Genomic DNA, 18,784 nt, shown 5'->3' with positions numbered 1-18,784 from the left:
AGGCAGGCAGATCACGAGGTCAGGAGATCGAGACCATCCTAACACGGTGAAACCCCCTCTCTAATAAAAATACAAAACAATTAGCCGGGCGTGGTGGCCGGCACCTGTAGTCCCAGCTACTCGGGAGGCTGAGGCAGGAGAATGGCGTGAACCCAGGAGGTGGAGCTTGCAGTGAGCCGAGATCGCACCACTGCACTCCAGCCTGGGCGACAGAGCAAGACTCTGTCTCAAAAAAAAAAAAGAAAGTGCATTGCATATAGTAGCTGCTAAGTATTGTTTAATGAATTTATGCTAAATTAATGTGGGTGTAGGAGAATACAGTATAAAATGTACTTATTATGAAAGGTTACTATAAAAAATTTTTAAAGCTGTTGTTCTGAGGCATTCATATTATTGCCAACTAGAGGTGATTTTGGTTTTTGGACATGTTCTCAATGAGTGGCTCCTGTATGAAACAAGCTGTTTTCCTGTAATCGTGTCTCATCAGTCAGCAGGTGGAGGGAAGGAGTCTTTCCTTGACCTTTCTCTCTTCTCTTGTTTTCGATTGTTTTTATAAGAGTTCTTTTTAGAAAGTACCAAATCATAATTTTTGTTTTCAGACTCTCTTCTGCTTAGGAATTTTTTCCAGACTTTTCTTCTTTCCTCTTCAGCATTCCTGTAGCTTTGTGGCCTTGTCACCTAATACTCAGTGCACCCACCCCAACTTCTTGTCTTGCCATCACAGACTGTCCGTTTACCTGCATATCTTCCCACTCCCTCCTTCTGCACTGTTACTGTTGCTGTAGCCACTGCCATCTCAGTGTCCCTCCTTCCCCTTGCTTTTTTCCTTCTTGCCAACCACTGTTCATTGAACTCTTCCCAGTTTTATGCACTGTGAGGTCAGGGCTGATACTACGTAAGATGAAGATTAAATGGCTGTTTATGAAAATCGTTATTTCACCAGCTTTTGGGTAGAGAGGGGTTTTGAATAAACCAGGCCATCCGATAAATGACGAAATGTTGAGTCCCTTATTTTGTGGAAAGTCATGATAATAAATCTGTTATTATACTGCTTCTTAATTCACTTTGAGATCTTGGTTGGTTCTGTGGGGCTTTTGGAACCTGTGGGCCAAAAAAGTTGAAGCGTTCTGGGCTCTAGAACACTTCTTCTCTGGGCACGTTCCTGTTCTGGAAGATGATGATTAGAAACACTGCAAGGCCCACCATCCATGTGTGCTTCTGAAAGGGCTGGATACGCCATTTGATTATATAAAGATTTCTTTACAGGAATTTAGTCAAGCTTTTCTGCCAACTTCAGTCAAATTTCTGGAGATTCAAAAAGTATACTGAATTCATCTATATATCAAGCCAGAGAAGCCTAGCAGTGAATCATGTTCTGGGGAAGATAAACATGTTTATTCACAGATCGCAATGTGTCTTTCTTAGGCTGGTTGTCTGACAGTTCTGGGTCTCTAGAGAAGTTTCAGTCTTGGGACTGAGGAGTGCATTAGGAAAACAAAAGAGAAAGCCCAGGTTTTTCATCCCCCTTCCAACTCACATAAAATAAATGGTTAAGGGATTACTGGGGCTCTAAGCATACTTGAATGCGACCAGTGTGGACTGTGACTCCCAGAACTTGCTCACTCTTTACCTAGTTCTAGTATCTTCTAGGATTTATCATATTCTATGGGTTGTGTTATAGGAAATACAAAACATCCCATATTCCTTATAGGTCATCCTGTCTTAAATCAGAAACTGGTGGGGAGAGACTTTCTCCCATAGAAAAGACCTTGGTTTTCCCTCTCTGCTTATGGTATGACACCAGCTCTGATGTCTGTGAGTTAGGACAGTAGTGCCTTGACTCCAAGCATTCCACCGGTCTTATAGAACTTTTACATGCAAACAATGAGGAAATTCATGCCAGTGGCCTTTGGAAAAATCTTGTTGGCACCACCAGGTGTACCGTATGGATTAATCATGGATTTATAGTAATCTAGGTCCACAGAGCCTGATCTTGGAAGCTTTTTCAATTCCCTGTGTTGTGCTAGAAGTGATACTCTCAATCACTTTCCCTGGAAACAGCCTTGGCCTGTTTCTCTTGTGTTCCAAGTCTTGCCTTGGTCAAGGACTTTTTTAAATGTTCTTTTTACCCCACCAGAGCAATAAAGAAGTCCAATTGAGTGGACTTAAAAAAAAAAAAAAAAACAACCCCGCAGGAGAGAGCTTGTGAGGAACGTTTTCCTGATGTTCTGAGGCGTTCTTGCTTTTTGCCCTGGGTCTTTTGGATCACCTTGGATCACCTTCTACCCTGTTCTTGTTGTGTTTTATAGCAAATCCTTGGATGAAGATAGGTTGGGATAGATGTATTTCATTAATTTTTCTTATAAAGATATTTTTATTTGAACTCGTTGTTAACATGTTTTGCTAGTTCTTGCAATATATTGCTCATCTCATTTGAATGTATTGGTAGCCACTTCTCTGAAGGAGTAGAGACAGTGGCATTTTCATTATCAAGATAAGTGTCCAGAAAGCAAGTCAGGATTGAGGCATTCTTGTTTGTATAGAGGCACCCCTATTTCTTTAAGAGAAAATGAGAAATTAATTCTTCAGGGAATGTGTTGAGGACAGGAATAGAACTCTGATCTGAAAAGGAATTGGAGATCCTTCTGCAAACAGACATGATAATAATCCAGTGGGTGATGAAATCAATTTAGATGGTCACAAGTACTTCTTAAATAAAAAGTACACAATAGAGGCCAGGCACGGTGGCTCACACCTGTAATCCCGGCACTTTGGGAGACCGAGGCAGGCAGATCACGAGGTCAGGAGATCGAGACCATCCTGACTAACACGGTGAAAAAGTGCCTTATGATATGGTTAGCTTTTCATTGACTTTGATAATTTATCTTTTGTCCACCTTGTTTTCTCTCCACCCCCAACCCCACAAATTCCAAAATGGAATCATGTTTCTCACAGTGTGGTTTGAAAGTCACCTGTATTACAATTAACTAGTGTTGCTGGTAAAATTCAGATACCTGAGCCCACTTTCCAGATTGAATTAGAATATTGTGGGGGGCAGGGGGTGGGAATCCTGAGAATCTACGTTCTTTAAAGTCCTTGATGATTTTTCATGCATCTTACACTTGAAACCAGAATCTTTGACATCATCTTTGTATCTTGACTATGAGGGCAAACTGCTTCCAAGCTCTGCCTTTCTAGCAAACCAGATCATCCTTATCATTCTCACCAGGAGTGGCCAGCTGCAGACCCCTGCTGATAAATTACAGCAGGTAATGTATGATAATGTAATGATAATGTAACTTACTTTCTGGATTTCAGGTGTCATTCCATCCCTCTGGAAGGAATGGAATTTTGTGACAAAACATGAAGTTTTCAGTGTTGGTGGCTGCTGCTCTTTAAATAGCACCCCTGAACAATCTAGGAGCAAGATTCCTCTGTACTTTCTTTGTGTGAGAGGTTAGAGTTCCCTGCCCAGAAGCATAGGCAAGAGAAAAGTTAGTTACTATCCTGGAGCCCACAACCTAATTCCTGTAGTGTAATCAGACTGCAGATGGTGGGTCAGGGAGCTTGGGTGGGGTTGGGATGGTCCATATGCCATCCTGGGCAGACTCCTCTACAGGCCTGACTAGACTGGGCAGAGGAAGTTCCTGATAACAGATGGAATGGGTATTTGCCAGAGGCTCTAGCTTTCCTCTCAAGGATGCCTGAGCTGCTGCAAACCCCTGCTGCTATGGCTGGTGAGGCTGGCCAAGTCTCTTTCTGTTGACTCTTGTTTCCACCCCCAACTCCTAGTCAGTCCTACAAATGCTGGTTTATTTGCACACTCCATGCTGATTTTGGATTGAAAGCCTCTCATTGTTTTTGAGTTCAGTGTTTAGATAACACCACATGCCTATCGCAGCCAGGGCACCCTGTAAAGGAAATGCCTGGTCTCTAACAGTCCTGTCATTCATTTTATGTATGCGAGTGAGTGTGGTCTGTGTTTCGGACCATTATAAGAGCATTTCTCTGCAGGGATTACTACTTGGGGCCTGCAGGGATACGGGGCCCCTCCTTGATGTCTGGAATTCTAGGGGTGGTTTTCTAAGTCTTCCCTCTTTCCTTTCATTCCAATCCTAAAAGGGTTACAGGTTGTTTTGCCCAAGGCTTGTTTCCACACATAGCTGCAGTACCAGAGCATTCCTTCCTTTGGTGAGAAGACTGCTTTGGGGGACACAGGACTGACTGGGGCTGGTGTTGGTACAGGCTGTTTTTGTGACCAAGCTAGGTTGGCAGCTGCCTCTGTACTGTGGTTTCAGGGCTTCCCTTCCCATAGGATAGGATAGCTCTTTTCTTGTCCACTTAATTTTCCCCACCATTCTCTTGGCAAAAAAAGAAAATATGTTATCTTCATTCAGTATTAACTTTCTTCTGGTAATATATAGCTCTTTTTTTCATTTGGTACAATGCAATTAAAACTTCTTTAAAATGTTTCAAATAAATCTGTTAGGCTCTAATTTAGTTGTCTTGAGGCCCTTTTCAGGTCTGTGATTCTCTAGAATTTATAAACTTTTTTCTCTGAATCTACTGGGATCACTACCTATCCATGACAGTAATGTCTGCATGAGACAGAGTGAGTTCTAATGTGGCACTTGTTCTACAGTGTCTCCAACATATATACTTAACTTCACTTTCCTACCAGTAATTCAGTGCTCCAAAAATTAACCCAAAATACAAAAGAAAACTTGGTTTTGACATGGACTATGAGCATTCATCCCTCTGTAATAAAATAGTGATCCTGACTGCCTGAAAGATCGCACTTACCACTCCCCACAACCTTTAAAAGTTAGTACTGTATATACTTGTTAATGTTCATGGCCATCCTGGTTCACTGTAATATTGAAAGTACGTTCTGAGTCATCAAAAGAAATTATTTAGAACCATACTGTTTGAAACTTTTTTAAAAATGTGAATCTTATGAAACTATGGAAGAATATTAGGTGAACCAGAACATAGTACTCTTTAGTGAAGCTAGATAAATGAAGTTCTATGTATTAACCAAAGTATGTTTTAACGCTACATATCAATTTGTGGGGAATTGTAAGGAAAACAAGTCATTTTCCTTTTCTAATTGTTGCACTCCTTGCTCTGCATTTAAATTTAAGAATTGTCTGTAATACTTATTCTCTAATCATGCTATATAGAATATAAAAATTCTCCATGAACAGATTAAAAATTCAAAATAAAGTAATAAAATGATTATGATTGAAAAATTATCCATTATAAACAATAAAGTTTCTATTGTTCATTTTTTTTAGACAGGGTCTTGTTCTCTCACCCAGGCTGGAGTGCAGTGGCGTGACCATGGCTCACTGCAGCTTCAGCCCCCTAGGCTCAAGTGACACTCCCTCCTCAGCCTCCTGAGCAGCTGGGACTACAGGCACATGCCACCATGCCTGGCTAATTTTTTTATTTTTTTGTAGAGACAAAGTCTCATTATGTTGCCAGGGCTGGTCTCAAACTCTTGGGCTCAAGTGATCCTCCTGCCTCAGACTCCCAAAGTGCTGGGATTATAGGCATGAACCACTGTACCCAGCCTATTGTTTTTGCTGATGGTTCTTGTATCTCTAATATGAAGGATGAATATATTGCTTAAACACCATCCGTGACTACCCAGTTAGAGTGGATGCAACCCACTTCTCAGGGTCTTGACGACTATGTTTTCAGTTGTGCAGTTAGCTTGGGTAAACAAAGTCATTATTTTAATATGTCTCTTCTTTCAAGATGTTTGTTATCCTTTTCTTGTAAATTTACTGGTAATTCATCTTTTGGAGACTGAGAAAGAGAACTGACAATTGAAGTAAATTGTTTTAAAGTAACCAAGGAAGCGTTGCTACCCTCATTTTTCTAGCCACTGCATAGAAATATCCTTTTGCTGAAATTCAGCTGTACAAGCTTGACAGGAGGTCCTAGGCAAATGTGTTTTTCAGATTCTTGTCTGGTCTATCTCATGCCTGATTTCTGTGCCTTGTGCCTTCCAGTTCTCTCCTGCGCTATGGTGGAAACCTGTCCCTCCAAAGTGCCATGAGTGTACGATTCAACAGCAACGGGACGCAGCTCTTGGCCCTGAGGCGGCGCCTGCCCCCTGTGCTCTATGACATCCATTCCCGCCTACCTGTGTTTCAGTTTGACAATCAGGGTTACTTCAATTCATGCACCATGAAAAGCTGCTGTTTTGCAGGAGATCGTGACCAGGTAAGTGCTGTCTGCCTCCTGCATCTCACACTCATGCTTTTCTCTCTGATTGTTCTTTCTATACTAGTCTTTATTTCTCATTAGCATTATGTCAGGTAGAAACAATTAAGGGGAAATAGTGAGTGCCTGACTTAATAATAGTGAGGTGTTCTGACTTAATAATAGTGAGTTTCTTCATCAAGGCTGCCACTGGGTATATACAAGGCACACACCATAAACCAAGGCTGGCCACGATATGGTTCTGAGCCACCTAGCTCTGCCAAGTTTGTGAACAGATTTTAAGATTCTGAGAATGTGCCATTTCAGAAGAAAGGAGGGAATCCATGGAAAATTAGCCTGCTGGGGAGAGAGACATTAAAAAAAAGAAACCAATAAAACACAATGATGAATGAAACACCCTAAGTACCATCCAAAAGACATGTATCTTGAATGGCCTCTTGGGATGGCATCTTTTTGTTGGATGAAATGGGGTAAGCAGCTTTGTTTGAGAGGGAGCCAGATGCTGACTCTTTTTCTTTTTACTGCCAGCATCACAACTGGAAATGGAGAGCCCAAGCTGTGAGTTTCCAGCCTTTTCTCAGTCTCACTAGGAATGGAGATGCTGATGTTGACTTAAAGCTGGCAGCTTAAGAATACACTTGGCATTCTTGCACCTTTCTGTCTTGGCCATAGAAGTTCTGAATTGTCAGTGACCAGTTGGGCTGGTCTGGGTCACAAGCCAAGGAAAGACAAATGCGAAGAAAGACAAATCTAAGGAAAGGTTGATCAAATAAACAAACAGGATTTTTTATTCTCAAGCACAACAAATCTTATTGCTACTTCACGTATAGATTGGGAAAAAGAAAAACCTTAGTCTCTTGCTAATGCTTAGTGTTCTTATCTTTGGGTCAATGAACTATGTCAAATTTTGAGTTAACAATTCTTATATGTTGTACCCCACCTCTTTAGAGCTATTTTTGGCATAAAAGAAATATAAAAGAGGCATAAAAGAAAAATTTCTTTGAGAAACTGGCAAAACCTTGCTTTTTGAAGTAAAAGCTAGGATTTTTCTCCCTAGATGGGGGTTGCTGGAGTCTTCCTAATGTCATAGTTTAAGGATTAGTAGATGTAGTAGGAACCGAATAAATGCCTGTCTTGCGTGTAGATAGATGAGAATGTTCTTTTAAGTTTTCTGAACTAGAGATTTCCCCTCTTTATATAAATAGAGACCATATATCCAAATTCAGAATTTATACTCATGTTGGAGTCTTAGGGCCTACTTAGCTGAGATCCATACTGGAGACCACTGGGTGGCCTCACTGATGTCTCCTTGGGGAGGCCACAGTACCTGAATGACTTAATTTGTATATGCCTGTATGGCACTGCAGGGAATTTGTTTCTTGGGTGGGAAGAAACAGTTTCTAGAGGCGATCAGACTCACGATAGAACAGATATGCAGAATGGTTGATTTAGCTTTGTCTGGCTGTGGAAATGACAACACATCTCTCCCTCTCTTCCTTTTTTCCTTCCTTCTTCTTTGCTTTTGTTGATTTTCCATATTTTATCAACAACTTATGCATGTAATTCTTGTTTTGTTGAATAATAGAACATGCAGTGAAGATGATATTCATAGTTTATTAGGCTTTATTTCCAAAAACTAGAGGCTGAGGGAAAGGTGATTTTCTTCAGGTTGTATTTAGCAGCCAAAGCCTGTCTTCATGGACCTTAGAAGACCCAGAACAAAGACCTCTAGCCAACATGTAAGCACCTAGACCATGGTTTCCCATCCTTATCATTGTTAACATTTTGGCTAGATAGTTCTTTGTTGTGTGGGGCTGTCCTATGCATTACGAGATGGTTAGCAGTATCACTAGCCTGTCTCTACTAGATGCCAGTAATATCATCCTAAGTTATCCTCCAGGCAACCAAAAATGTCTCCGGACATTGTCCCCTGGGGGGAAAATTGCCCCTGGTTGAGAACCTGTGATCTGGATTATAATTACCTATTTTGCTCAGAGGCATTGGGGCAGGTATTGTCATAGGCAGAGCCACAGAAGGTATTTTGTGATAGTCCTAGGTATATACATCAAATATATCATTGTTTCTGCCTTTCAGTTTATATATAATCATAAAAATATTGAATGGCTTTTGATTTTTCTCTATTTAGATTTGACTAATTTATTATTTGTGACTTATGTCCTGTGGGAAGAGTTTATGGGTATTTTATTCTCTCTGACAAACAAGACTTCTTTTTGGCTGGGGTAAGTGGTTTTTCTTGAAAGAAGATGCGAAGTCATTGAATCTAACTTTGGATCAGTTAACAGAGTTAAAGTCTTAAAAGTCTGTTCATATTCCCAAAATAGTTAGAGGTATATAAAATACAGAGATTTGTGCTTGGCTTTTTTGTTGACTCCTTAGGGACTAAGAAATGTGGCTAATTCATCATTGTCTTGTCTCCAAATCCTGGCACACAGTGAGAACACAATAAAAATTTGTTGAAGTAAATATTGAATACTTTTGTCAATGTGTGGTATTTAGCTTTGTGGGCCTAAGTCTTCTCTAACTGTAAATCAGGATTGATAAGTATGATTTTTCCTGTTCAACTTCCAGGGGCCTGGAAAGATGGATGAATTAAATAATTCATCCAATTAGGAGGATGAATTAAATAATGGATTTATAGTGAAACTAATCTGCTGAACTTATAGTTTTTTCAAGTGTTGAACAAGAGGTCAGTCTTACTGTCCCAGTCCTAGAACATGTCTCAAAGGTGATTTTTAGACTCTGACTTTCCACACTCAGGGATAAGGCAGCAGTTGTCACAGTTACAGTATGACCTGCAGGACTGACATGTATATTGTTTGATGAGTCTAGACAGAATCTTGTTTTCTGCTTTCAATTTCCAAAGCCTGCCTTTTCCTTATATTGGGCTTTATATTTGACCTCATTCCTGTATGCTCTGAGAACACCCACAGCCTGAGGCTCTGTGTTCTGGAACTCTTCATTTAGTCATAGGCTGGGTAACCATCCCAGACAGGAATCTGAGAATTTCCATAATAGGAATGAACGTGGATAAGAAAAGCAGTAAGAGATCCTATTTATCTGAGACAGTCATCTGGCTTTTAATTACGAGATTATTCAGTCCATACAGATGGACACAGATATTGTTCAGAGTATGTGTACTTCTTTTTAAACTACCATTAGTCTCAAAATAAAATTAATGTTTCAAGAAATTAGACTTGTGGAATAAAGTGTGAAATATCTGGGCCTCCTTTGTGTCTCCCTAATGCTCACTGCCACCCCTGTAGATGAATTCTAATTATAGAGCTATTAGAGATCATATTGTACAAACCTTTTCTTTTACAGATGAGTAAACTGAGTCTCAGAGAGGTCACAAGTCACAACACATGTAAGTTTGTAGGCAAACCAGGGCTAGAACCCAGATTTTTGGGCTCTCAGTAGAGACCCCTTTTCGCTGTACAAATGATCACAACTTGTTGCAGACAGGAGCAAGACAGGCAGCAAAAAATAAGTGAATTGGGCTGGGAGTAAACATTAAAGAGTGGCGGGGACTATGGAGAGCCCACATCCCATCTAAATGGGTCAACTTCTACATAGCTTTAGCCCATTGTTGCCAGGGTTTCTGATTTTTTTCAAGAGAAGACAGAAATAAGGATTTTTACGTGAGGTCTCTTGGTTTTAAAATATTACAACAAATTCATGCTTTATTGTATAGATGAAACAAATCTGTACACCATACCTATTCTGCTGTAGATCCACCAGTTTGAAACCTTTGTGCTTCATTCAGCAAGACATTTTTTCTCATGTTTAGTGCCATGGACTGTCACTAACTCACCGAGACAAGTTCCTTTTTCCTGCTTCCTACCGAAGGCTTCCTAACTTCATGTCTTTTTTCTCGCTCCATCTTTTAAATTATGAGAGCATATATTTACTGAGCATTTACTGTGTGCCTGATGCTCTGATAGATACATTCACATAACATTGCCAGATGGTACCCTCTTTGAGATTTGCACTCAAAGCCCTGTATACAATCTGTCTTCCCCCCCTTTTGACTACAAATACATAGTTTGTTTCTTTCTAGTGTATTATAATTATTCAAGTTTGATAACTTCTAGCATCAGATCAGGTGACCATAGTGACATCAAGTTGGCTGGGTATCCACAGAAGTAATTAGCCTTAACTAAAGGCTTACATTTTTTTTTTATTTTATTTTATTTTTTTAAAGCAAGCCTACCTTCTAGTCTTGCAATATAGTGGGAAATCTTGCAGTAAAACAGCATTCCTTTCCTTGGAGGCTGCCTGAGCCCAAAGGTGGTTCTTGTTTTCACTTCCTACTTGGATTTTTGTTTTGTTTTCTCCTGGAAGCCTGACTGGGTACATTCTGTCTTCTAAGCTTCATACACTTCTCTACATACTCAGTGAGCCAGTCTCTCAATAGGGTTAAAAAAGAATGCCAGTGTTCTACCTGCTGGCTTTTCTGGCATGCACGTATAAGACAGCACTTGGCTGTTGTTCCTTCTCTTTCACAATTCCTTAAATGGCTCTTGTCCTAGATTGTGAGTCCAGTAGAATGGCTGAGGCTTCTGGTAGGCAAGTCTTTCAGGCTAGCAGGCTTGTTTGCCTGGAAATGGACAGTTTGATCATTTAAAATATTTCTTGCTTTAGTCTCATATGATGCCTGGTCTAATAGTCCCTACATCTTGCTGAAAGTAGGATGTACACGAAAGGAGAAAGTATAGTAAGATTTTCTTGAAATGACTGAGCACTGGAGTACCTGAGCACTAGGATCTCTTATACTGGTCTTTTGAACTTGATAGATGGCAAGGCCCCAAAAATCGTGATCATGAAATCATCTTGTCCCATCCCCTGGAGGAAAGAGCTGACTTGTACCCTATGAGTCCAACAAAACGGCCTTGGATAAATGGCCTCCCTCAGACATTACATCACCACTCAACCTCTCTGTGTTGATATTATACGGGTATAGCCGAGGTGTGGAATGCACCAGTAAGTACTCTCTAGGCCAGAGAGGCCCTGTAAAGTTATAACTTTGCCTTTTTTTTTTTTTTTTAATAACTCCATGCACCCCTGATTAAGCCCACTTTTGGGCCTGGCATGCCATATGTTCTCCTTTATCTGAGATAAAGATATACTTTTAATGAGGGAAATTCAACCCTTGGTTTCTATCCTTTGATTCGTTGTGATTTTAGGCTACTCTTTTTTTTTTTTTCATCTCCTTGCCATTTATATCTTACATATTTTTAGCCCTTTAACTTGTAAAGCATGTTCACGTCCACTGTTATATTTTTTGTTGTTGTTGTTTGTTTGTTTTTAGACGGAATCTTGCTCTGTCACCCAGACTGGAGTGCAGTGGCTCCACCTAGGCTCACCGCAACCTCCGCCTCCCAGGTTCAAGCAATTCTCGTGCCTCAGCCTCCGGAGTAAATGGAATTACAGGCACACGCCACCATGCCTGGCTCATTTTTTGTGTTTTTAGTAGAAACGGGGTTTCACCATGTTGGCCAGACTGGTCTCGAACTCCTGACCTCAAGTGATCCACCCGCCTCAGCCTCCCAAAGTGCTGGGACTACAGGCATGAACCACAACACCCGGCCCACTATTACATTTGAATGCTCCCAGCAACCTTTGGGTGCAATTGGACAGGTTTTATCCTCACATGAAACTGAGGCCAACAGTAGTGTGAAACGGCAAATTGAATTGTTAGCAAAACCAGGACTAGACTCAGTTTCTTGTTTTTGACTGTACCCTCTTGCTCATAGGCATGCTGCCCGCTGTGTTATAGAGATCAAGCAATGATATGGTCTGGTGAGGAAGAACTGAACACAGAATGTGGCAGAAGAATTCCTTGTATGTCTTGTTTAGAGAGTGAATGTTTTAGGAAACTTTTTTTGAGGAAGAGGGCAGACTTTCTGTTTTGTAAAGAGAAGGTAGAGGGAATATAACTTTTTTTTAAAAGGTGCAAAAATAATTAAAACAGTAACATACATTTGTGTGTATGAGGGAGGGATATTTAAAATTAAAATATTATATCGTCACAAGAAAGACCAGATATTCCTTACTCTGCCCTTGGGCAACCAAGAAAATTAAAGCCTGTTTTATATCCCAAAAATAAAAGAGAAACTTGATAGAAGTAACAGTGCTCAGTGCTTGCAACCAAAGTCAATTTATACTCTTGTTAGATGAGTCCAAATTCTAAAGGCTACAAAAATCCTATTAAATCAAGGGGGGAAAAGAATCATTTTAGGACAAAGTTATTCAAGATGAAAGAAAGGCATATCTTCAGTGAGAGAACTGCCTACTGTTGGATACTTTCTTGCTAATGTGTTTAAAGATTTTGGACTTCTCAACTTTCTTGGTTTTCTGGTAGCCAAATCCACCACTGCCTACTCACTTTTTCTGCTCGCCTTCATTGCTGTTGACATTCAGATCAGCAAAGGGAGGCACCTTGAAACCAAATGATAGAGTAACTTGAGGCAAATTGAAGTTATTAACATTAAAGATCTGTTTCAGAGAATGGGAATCATAGGCTTGTATGTATGATTTTTATGTTTCCTGGGCTGACTTGTGAAGAAAGTAGTTCTTTTCAAGCTGAGACTGAATGTCAGAAATTTTAGACCAGGAAAAGTCAAATTCACTTGACGGAACCTTGGATTGTTTCAAGTAGTGAAGAAAACCCAATTCTTCTGGGTGCAAAATGAGCAAGGCATGCCCTCTCCCATTTAGGCCTCTGGCTGTTCTACCCACATGGTGAGTATTATTCCTTAGGGTCATCCAGAGGGTCATACTGAGCAATCCAATCGACTTCAGTAATGTCCAGTCCTCTTGCTGTCACATCTGTACACAATAGTGTTCCCGAATCTGCATTGCAGAACTGGAAGAATGTGGTTGTATGCTTATTTTGCTTTTGCTTTCCATGAATGGCCAAGATGGGCAAATCAATGTAGTTCAGCAACTCATAGTGGTATTTCACGGACATACAAGATGAAAAGAAGGCCATCAGCTTATTTTTTTTGGTTCTTCTTAAGGAATGTAAAGAGCAGAAGGAATCTCTTTTCAGAAGGACAAACAACATATCCCTGCCCAAGACCATCCACTGTTGCATTAGCTGTGTTATCAACACCAACATACAATGGCTCCTTTTTCAGAGAAATCCTTGCCAGGCATTCAACTTTTTGAGTTTGGGTGGCAGAAATAAGCATCGTCTATCTACGTGTTGGCAAAAGTTTAATAATTTGCTTTAATTCCTCTTCAAACTCAACATCCAAGATACGATCAGCTTCATCGATGACCAGACACTTCAGATTTTTATACATAAACCCTGGGATATTCTGCATATGGTCCAGCAGATGGCCTGGTGTGACCACAAGGATGTTGATCCTGTTAGCAAGTTTCTATGCTTCAGCAGGTCTGTTACTGCCACCCATTATCAGCCCATAGGTATGCACGTGGTGAGTCATTAGCTCCTTAAGAACACCAAAAGTTGGCATGGCTAGTTCTCTAGTAGATGAGAGAATAAGGACCCCCGTTCCATTCCTGGGCATGAACTTAAATTTAACAATGAGTTCAGCTGCAGGGATGAGAAAAGCCGGGGGTTTACCACTGACGGTTTTTGTAGCTGCAAGAAGATCCATGCCTTCCAGAAGTGGTCTGATACTTTTATGCTGAATTTCAGTCATGTTTGTAAAACCCATTTCTTTTATTGCCTTCAGAGTATTTTCATTGACAAGATTACATAGAGAAGCAAATGAAGTATCCTCAAAAGCTCCTGTCAGTCCCAGGGGCAGACTGGGCACCTCACTGTCATCTTCATCATTATCTGGCTTCTCCACATTATTTTCTGTTTCTTTAGGAGTCTTGGCACTTTCTTCTTCAGATTCCCCTTTGTTTTCAGTTTTTGCTTTTTTTGTATCCGGTCCAGCATTATTCACCATTTTTCTCTTTTTCTTTTTTGATTCTGAATTAGGAGACTGCATTGCTGCTTCTCCATTGGTTAATACAGTGGATTTCAGGGGAGATGTTTTAACTTTTATATTTTCCACTGCTTCTTGAGACACGTCTCCATTTTGAGCATCTGATAAGCCCACGTTCATAGAATGTTTTGATTTTTTAACCTTTCCACCTCCCATTGTTTCTTCAGACACATCTCTAATTTGAGTTTCTGACAGGGTCAGATTTGAGGCCCCCTGAAACTTTAGGTTCCGCTGCCGCAATTTGAAGTTCCGCTTCTCGATCTTCTTGCGTAGGAGTTTCATCGGCAGGTGAGACATGCTGTCCAAGTAGTGTCTAGACCATGGTGCTACACAGTACAGCTACTCAGTTCCAGAATACAACTTTATTAAATCAGCCGTTTATAACTCTTTTTGAATCCTGTACCTTTTTGAAACTCTAAAAGCTATAAACAGTCATCTCTGAAAAATGTACACATCTACATTGTTTTCCATATAATAATAAAGTGTTTATGGAACTCTTGAAACCTAGAGGCTCAGGTATTATCAATCCTGGATTAAGATTTTACCTTTGGGTTATGTTGTCTTTTAGTCCGTTTACTGATGCAACTTTAGAACTTAGAAGCTTAAAAGGTTTTGGACTATGTGAGGCCTGCTAGGTATGGTCTGGTTTATAATCGTTCAGGAACACAAGGTGACCTGGATTCTTCTTAGGAACAAGTGGAATTGATGTGATCTGGTGACAGGACATGGCAGTTCTTTAATGCATGGCTCCTGGCTAAGAGTCTGGGCCCCACTAGGAAATCCTTGGTAGATGTTAATGAAGAGGAACAGAGTATAACCTGTCTCATCCTCCTTAGAGATTTTACTTTTAGTAGAAGAGCTTTGCCTCTTTTTGAGGTATCTTCAAGCTTTGGAGAAAAAAGGAAATAATGTTACTTCCTCAGAATGCTGGGACACCTTTTCTTGAATGAAGAGTATAAATACTCATATATGGACTGAAGTGAGTGCTACCATCTCCTCACTCCCCAGTCCTCACATACAAAAACTGAAGCCCATGGAAGGGGGCTAATGGTTAATGGCCCCTCATCTTGCTCAGGTTTCCAAAATGGTTGGCCAAATAAAGATTCATGTTTCTGGTCACTTTGTTATAACCACCTGTTGGTAATTTACAGCATTTTTTTCCTTTTCTGTTGATTATTTGACTGTTATTGGCTGCCTTTATGGAATATTCCTTTATTAATAGAATTTTTTCTACACAGAACCCATAAAGGTTGGTTATTTTAATAAACTGAAAGATTCCAGAAGCCTAATGGAGCTGAAATGGCAAATGGCTCAAAGCAGCAAGAATAATGTAACTTCACATGCAAAAATAGTGTTAAGCTTATGGGTATGCATATTTGTATGCTTTTATTGGGAGGCAATGAAATTTCTCTTACCACAAATAAAATAAATCTATGGCTTTGCCCGTTTCCAAAGAAAATTTGCTCTGATTGCTTTGTATTTGTGGCAAGCACTGGTTATAAATGGTATGATCAAAGGTATATTATATGCCAATTAGCAAACCTTTTTCTGGAAATAGTCATCTAGAGAGCATATCACAGAGTTTTCAATCACATTGTTTTTCCCCTTCTGACAGAAGGTCAGGGGAAAATAAGAACTATGTTTGATTTAAATTTAAATAGCAGTTTCTGTGATGTTACTGATCCAGGCTAGCGAGCCATCTGGTTTTTCTGTCCTAGTCAATACAGCTAATTAGACAGGCATGCCATTTACTGGAGAATAATTAATCAATTACTATGGAAGGAGCCTTTGGAGAGAACTGGGTAAATTGATCAGTACTCAATGAATAGTAACTGATTGATATGTTTCCTTCGTCATCAACAGATGTTGGAGAAGATCAAATCCTGTGTAAGCATGCACCACAAACACACACAAACACACACACACACACATTTTCTATAAAGGTCAATGGATTGACAGAGGACATTTGGGTCAGTGAGACAGTGACAGATACCAATCAGTAATCTTTTTCAATGTTGTTCTTGGTGGTGGTCGTGATGGTGGTTCCTTCCTGAAATCTATTGAGAGGGGGTTGTTGATCTGTTCCTATGCTTGAGCAAGTTAGTATCTCCATACTGACAGTGGATTGGATGAAACCCCACCATGCACTGGCCTCAGGTTAACCCTACTTAAAATGTCTAGATCAGTAAACATTCAGATCAGTAAATAGCTTGCCCTCTTGGACCACAGAATGAATGAAAAGTGAGGTGAATCAGAATGTGGCCAACTTTTAACCTTTGTGGCCAGCTGGGAAGGATTAGGGATAATGTGTGTCCACACAACAACTCACGTTCATTTTAGCATTGATATTTCCCGCCTTACCCACAAAACCAAACAAAAATTAAATATATCTTCCACTCTGATCTAATTATAGTCTGTGGATCTCCTACTTCCCCCTCAACTCAGGGTGTTTTGGGAAATGGAGACTTTATTGCCTAGATAATGAAGTATCTAAAACATTCTTTCTTCCTCTTGGAGCCCCGCCCTGTTCTTCTCAATAGAATATAAGATAAAAGGCTCTGTGAAGTGAGTTTCGTTTTTTTGTTTTTTATTTTCTCTTATATTCTTTTAAATCTTATTATTTATTTTTTCCTCTTACATTTGTTATTGCCTTTTTTTTTTTTTTTTTTAAGCACAGAAGCAGAACATGAAATGAGTTTTTAATTTGTGGTTTCCCCCTCAATGTTTAGAATGATGTTAAAAAAATAACTTAGAGAAGGCAATGAATTCTTCATATTCATGTCCCCATTTGGCCACAAACTTCTTATCACTTTATTTAGTTTTTGCCTTTCCAAAGTTGAATAGTAATTTTTAGTTTTTTTCACAGTAGTGTATGAAATATGAACGTTGGTTGTGAAGTCATAAAAAATATGAAACGTAGGAATTTGGGGTAACCAACTTTTCTATTAAGTTTCTATAGCTTGCCTATTTATATAGAAGTGTCTGCTGCTGAGCCTTTCTGTTATCTAGGCCAGAAGCACTTTACTCCAGGTCAGCTTCAGACCCCAAACACCAGATTTCCTGGGTGAGAATGAGCAGGTACTGTTTGAAATTAGATCATCAAGATAAAGAAAAGACAGAGAGAAAAACCTGTGCCTCCAATTTCACCTCCTGAGGTGAAGTCCAGTTTTCTGGTTAATTGAAATAATTACTGTGTTTCTTAAGTTTTAATATAATGAAGTACTTTGGGTTTGTTTCTTTTGGTAGTGAAGCAGTGCCATGGGCACTGTTTGATCTTTGTTTTCTTGCTTATATTTCCTTGTATCCTTCAGCAAATATTTGTAAGATGGCCCACCTAGACCTGCAGTGTCCTGGTGGTCCTTTTAAGCACTAACCATCAGCAAGGCCCCACTCGGTGGCCCTAGCCAGCCTGAGTCCGGGAGGGGATGACCCTTTCAACATAGCTTTAGAAGACAGGAATGTTTCTAGCTGCTCTTATGATAGTAAATGTATCTCTGTACTCAGCTCACTTGAAATAATCTTTATTTCCACAAAACTTAAAAAAAAAAAGACAAAAGAGCTCTTAATGGCTACCTTATATTTTAAAATAGCCAGAACTCTGTCCGCTCTCCTGGAATACTCTTCTCCCAGATATCCACATAACTTGCTCCCTCATTTCCTTCAAGGCTCTATTCAAAATACCATTTTATCAAAGAGGCCTTCTGTGACCACCCTCTGTAAAACGGAAACTAACACACCAACCCCCAGCACCCCCTATATGCGCTAACCTGCTGTTTAATTTTTCTCTATAATACTTGTCACCACTGGATACATTATATATGTTTTTTTGTGTTTAACTTTTTTTGCTCTCCCCGTATTATATATGTCTATAATATTTTCCCCCTCCCATCAATAGAATGTAAGCTTCATGAGACAGGAACAGGGTCTCTTTTGATCAACTCTGCCTTCCCTTCCCTGGAACAATGCCTAACATGTATTAGACATTCAATAAATATTTGTTTAATGAATAAAGGAATGACCTCACTTTTATTTCTGTCCTTATAGTCAGCAGTACCCAGGCAGCCAACTTTTAATGCTAGAAGGCATCCAGCAGACAACTGTGAAATGCCATAATGAATTCCGCAGGACAGTTTTGTGATTCCAGAGTGTGTGAACACTTAAATGCCCTCACTAGATGGCAGTGAGGCAAGACGCGCCCCCTTAAAAATCATCCCGAGCTGTTCTCTTGTGGTGGGTGGAAGAACAGTTCCAAGAGGAAGAGAGGTCAGGAGTTGCCTTTATCCCTAAGAGGAAGCCTGTACATTTTATGCATTTTCTGCATATTTTAGGAGCTGTCATATTAAACCCAACAGGCCTTAACTCTGGGAGAGTTTTCTTCCTTCTAAGGCAGTCTTCTGAGTCAGCATTCTGTCTGGGAATCCCGTTTTCCCTTCTCATGGCTTTGTCCTGGTGAATAGCTGAACAACTAGGAAAGCGCTGATGCTTCACAATGAAATAGTAAAACCCCTGATAAGCCCACTGGGCTCAATCTTTTTAAGTACTATTTTTTGTTTGTTTAGTTTGCA

At 39.9% G+C, this 18,784-nt stretch overlaps 1 protein-coding gene and 1 pseudogene across 6 annotated transcripts in view; one reads left to right on the top strand and one right to left on the bottom strand.

Annotated features, from left to right (window-relative positions):
• Positions 1–18,784, top strand: part of DCAF5 (DDB1 and CUL4 associated factor 5) — a 108,980-nt gene that overhangs the window by 58,100 nt on the left and 32,096 nt on the right. For 4 of the 5 annotated variants that reach the window (XM_025391604.1, XM_025391603.1, XM_025391605.1 and 1 more), the window contains exon 6: positions 6,021–6,234. In XM_025391604.1, the coding sequence (XP_025247389.1) occupies positions 6,021–6,234 (214 nt within the window). Of the gene's footprint in view, positions 1–6,020; positions 6,235–6,762; positions 8,719–18,784 lie in introns of those variants that run through there. The other variant, XM_025391607.1, reaches the window with a different exon arrangement.
• On the bottom strand, positions 12,529–14,563 carry LOC112628612 (annotated as a pseudogene). Its single transcript, XR_003120450.1, has one exon. The product of XR_003120450.1 is annotated as an ATP-dependent RNA helicase DDX18 pseudogene (transcript).

Source organism: Theropithecus gelada, chromosome 7b (genome assembly GCF_003255815.1).
Source record: "Theropithecus gelada isolate Dixy chromosome 7b, Tgel_1.0, whole genome shotgun sequence".
Taxonomy (NCBI): Eukaryota; Metazoa; Chordata; class Mammalia; order Primates; family Cercopithecidae; genus Theropithecus; species Theropithecus gelada.
This window is presented reverse-complemented; position numbering and strand designations above follow the sequence as displayed.